General features: G+C 31.9%; 1 protein-coding gene across 1 annotated transcript in view; it reads right to left on the bottom strand.

Annotated features, from left to right (window-relative positions):
- Positions 1–6: 6 nt before the first annotated feature.
- The window catches only part of LOC106874285 (calcium-dependent protein kinase C), a 344,185-nt gene continuing 339,370 nt past the window's right edge, over positions 7–4,821 (bottom strand). Inside the window, exon 16 of the mRNA XM_052966508.1 lies at positions 7–3,454. Coding sequence (XP_052822468.1) covers positions 3,302–3,454 — 153 coding nt within the window. The 3' untranslated portion in view covers positions 7–3,301. The remainder of the gene's footprint in view (positions 3,455–4,821) is intronic.

Here is a 4,821-nt window from a genome sequence, read left to right as displayed (position 1 = left end):
TAATAATAATAATAACAATAATAATAATAATAACAACAACAATAACAGCAACAACAACAACGATAATAACAATAATAATAATAATAATAATAATAATAATAATAAATGCACAATATTCTTGCCAATAAAAATGTTTTTTTAATGTACACAAAATGTAAAGGCAGAGAGAGAGGGGGGGAGAGAAGAGGGGAAAGGGGAACATAAACCTCAATGAAATGACCTCAACCACAGCAAGGAAATGTATGCATGGAGTTTTGAAAATTAGTAAAACCTGCATGGAAGCCAAACATAATGGGGGAATCACTTGGTTGATATGTGGATGTGTGTGTGTATTTATACATAAATATGTTCATTTATGTGTGTGTTTGAATGATGGAGCATAAACATATATATATATTATACATATATATATGTATGTATGTATGTTATGTATGTGTAAATGTGTGTGTGTGTGTGTGTATATATACATACATACATATATATTTATATATATGTACATACACACACACACACATATATATATATGTATATATATCATCATCATCATCATGTATCATTTAATGTCTGCTTTCCATGCTGGCATGGGTTGGATGGTTTGACAGGAGCTGGCCAGGCAGAAGACTGCATCGGATTTCTGTGTCTACATTATATATATATACATATACATCATAAGCTGGAACGCTTTCTTTACTCTAACTATTAGTTTTGCAGTTAGGATGGTTATATGAAGAAAATTTATTGATACATTTGAATCAATATGTTCTAGACTTGAATTTGTATGTACATAATTTAAAACGATTTACTCTAGGAAAAAAATTGGGTAAAATGTTGATAACTGAATCAAGGATGAGACTGATTGAAACAAAGAGTGTTTCAGTATTTCAGCTCCACTGCAAAGAAAGCACGGCCTTTGCTCATAGCAGCAGTGCTATATAGGAATTTGTTGAGGTTGTGAAAGTGGAATCTCATATATGCAGAGGAAAGACATTAGTTGTGTGACTCTTAGACTCTTGTAACAGCAGGTGAAACTCTCTGATGCAAACATGTCAAAAGACATGAGATGCCACAAAACTACTGCCATTATTTAATCATGTAGTTAAATATTTTGTTTTTGGGAAATTAAGAAAATTGAAATTTTAATTTCATGTAATTTCAATGAAAACACTATTAGTTATAGTTATCAATATATTATTTCAATGTATCCTGCAGAATTCCTTCATTTTTGTTTTACTTGAAATGTATATTCTAAGTTGATAACTAAATACTGTATCAGATTTCTTTACTTCAGTTTTGTACACCTGAACAAGAAAACAACCAGAAAAGTCACTGAGACTGGATGTGAATACTTAACACTATATTGTATTACTTTATTTTATAGTTATTCATGTTATTTGTGTTATTAATTTTATTTTCTGTATTTAACGTGTGATCTCTAACAAGCCACACATCATAGTGCATACCACTACACACTTATACTGGAGTTCTGCTCTATTGTACATAGTTTCCATTTTAATGGTAACTATCTGCAGAAAATTTGCTGGCTATATTAAGAAGTTGAAGCACTTTTCACCGGCATGATACAGAAACATTGACAGACTGGAAAATATTTGAAGAAATGGAGTGTTCTACTAAAACAAAGATTAAAATTGGAATGGCACTGTTTCCTTAAGAGATTGAAGAAGATAGAAATATTGATAATAGAAGGAAGACAGCAACGCAAAATTTGAAAATCATATATTTCTATATCTATGGGATTATTAAGGTGAAGTTTTGTTAAACTAAAAACATAAAAGTTCTGAGTGATGATAGATTAGAGGAGTCTACTGCCCTCAGCTATATATATATATATATATATATATATATATATATATATATATATATATATATATATATACAAGTATATATTATATGCATGTGTATGTATGTATATATATATATATATATATGCAGATATATGTTTATGAATATGTATATAAATATATATAGGCTGCATTTGTTATAAAGAGTGTTTAAGCTCATGTGTATTGTAATAGAGTTGTATTTCATAATATGTATGTGTGTGTGTGTGTGTGTGTGCATGAAGTGCTTGGGTAATAAAAAGTGCAATATTCCACAAGATCTATCTTTCAAAATTAAAAATATATACACAAATGGTGCAGCTGTAAGTATAAGTGTGTGTATGAGTTCTGTATAGTATACACACACACACACACACACATATATATATATATATATATATATATATATATATATATATATGTATATATATATATATTACTGTGTTTCATATATGGTGTGTGAGAAAGAGAGTGATAAAAAAAAAAAAGAGACAATCTATGAATTATGTATATAGTGCTGTATGTAAGAAATGAACCTGTTGCAGGGAGATCTTAGTCATTGAGGGGACATCCCAAAAGCACCGCAGACTGCCTGAGGCAATTAAGAAAATAATGTGATTCTACCACTGGGTGTGTTCAAACACAACACAGTTGTAAAGTGTTAGTGGAGAGATTAGAAGGGTGTGAAGAGAATAGTCATTGAGAAGGTAGTTTAGCGAAAGAGTGGGTTATGTATGTATGTATGTGTGTGTGTACATGTATCTGTGTATGTATATATATATATATATATATATATATATATATATATATATATATATATATATATATATAAATATATATATATATATATTTATATATATATATATATATGTACACAGATTCACATACATACATGTTTGTGTGTCTATATATAATATCTATGTATTTATACCCCTCTTTGAGAAATGTTTGGAAAACTGTGATGATATCAGCAGTAATTAAATGTGTGCATATGCATGTTTATATATAAATATAGGTATATAAATTAGAAACAGACGATATATCTATATCTATCTCTATGTATGTATGTATATGTATATACATATATATTTAATGTATACATACACAAAAACACATATGCACACGTATATATATTTCTATGTATATATATACACACACATCTATATATACATATGCGCATACATTTATTATATGTGTGTGAGTGGTTGTGCCTATATGTTTTGTGTATGTGTGTATTTATATACATATACATGTATGCATATACATATATACACCACACACACACATACACACAGAAACATAGTTAAAAAGACAATCTGGTTGACCAACTTTAGCCAAAAATGAGAGTGGAGAGAAGAATTTCAACCTATGCAGCCTTGGTACCAGTTTTAGCAACACAAGCTGATCCAAACAAAGATTGGCACCTCATTGGCCATGGTCTGGGGGTACAACAGCTAATATCTTCAAACAGAGATAACAAATTCAGGATTGATGTAGGAGAATCCAGCAAACTCGGTCTGGTCTAAATTCATAATGAACAGTTTGTCTGTTGGTGTCAACTTTGGAGCTTCACTGGTGAATTCGCGGTCGAAATTGCTGACATCTTTTTTGCTTTTCTGTTAAAAGAAAAATGAATAAAAGAATTGAGAATGAAAACAATTATGTGTATAAAAGCAAAAGAGTAGCTGAGCAACAATAGGAATTTAAACTTAGAATTTGTTGGAGAGCTGTGATTTATTGATTCAAACCTGTGTATCATTGATATTTATTTTATCAGCTTCACATGGATAGGCTAAAAAAAAAAAGGGTAAAGCTTTACTGTGGCAAGATTTGGGTTTATGATGTGATATAACTAAATAGCATAAAGTATTTAAGAGAACATCAAGGATTGAAGGTGGACAATCAAAGCTATCAGCAGTGAGGGAAGAATAGGAAATGCCAAGATCTGCAAAGAAGTGTATGGGACTTTATATTGTGAGGAAGTTGTTCTTCTTGTTTTTTTTTGCCTTTGGTTAGTAAGTATTATTTCCTACTTGCTTTTACCTAGAAATTAAAGGAAATGATAACTATTCCCTTGAAACTTTGCTTTTGTGATATGGACATCAATGTTTTGAAACTGACCTATTTTTCATTACACTTCAGGCAAATTCAATGCTGAAGCAGAAATAGCATTATAGCAAATATTCTGCACAATATCACAGATTTACTTGTCAGTTGTTTAACCTTAACCACTTGAGCATGTCCCTTAGTGGCTGACAATATGTGCATCTCTGATCAAAAGCAGGAGTAGTGGGGGAGCATCATAGTTCCACCGTGAAATTAACAGCTTAAAAGACGAGGAAGCCTAATAACTGCTGCCTAGGATCAGGCATTGAATACCAACTCAGTGAAAAGGGATATATACCACACAAGTGCAAAGAACCTCTGCAGAATGTGTGGAAAGAGGTTCAAAAGCATGACTCACATTGTTAGTGCCTGTGAAAGTCTTGTGCAGAAAGAGTACAAGCATAGACACGACAAAGTAGCCCAAAACCTTCACTGGCTACTATACAGGAAGTATGGATACGAGGTAACGGGTGCTTGGTACCAACATAGACTGGAAAAGGTAATGGATGAAAAGGGGAATGTTATCGCAGGGTGAGAGCAATACTGAAGACAGAGCTGAACGTGAGAAACAGGATCGAAGCGATCAATGCTCTAGCCATACCAGTCGTGACTTACAGTTTCAATATCGTTAACTGGTCAATTACTGAAATATGTAATGTTGACAGAAAAATACGAAAACTGTTGACAATGCATAGAATGCACCACCCTAAGGCAGATATAGAACGTCTTTATCTACCAAGAAAAGAGGGAGGCCGAGGACTTCTACAGCTGGCATTATCAATGAAGGTAGCCACAATTGGCCTAGACACCTATCTGAAAAACTCTGAGGACTGGATGCTAAAACTTGTCTTAAAACATGAAAGCAAGAAAGCATCTT

The sequence above is a fragment of the Octopus bimaculoides genome, chromosome 3 (assembly GCF_001194135.2).
Source record: "Octopus bimaculoides isolate UCB-OBI-ISO-001 chromosome 3, ASM119413v2, whole genome shotgun sequence".
Lineage (NCBI taxonomy): Eukaryota > Metazoa > Mollusca > Cephalopoda > Octopoda > Octopodidae > Octopus > Octopus bimaculoides.
Note: the sequence above shows the minus strand (reverse complement) of the source record. Positions and strands in the feature narration are given on the sequence as shown.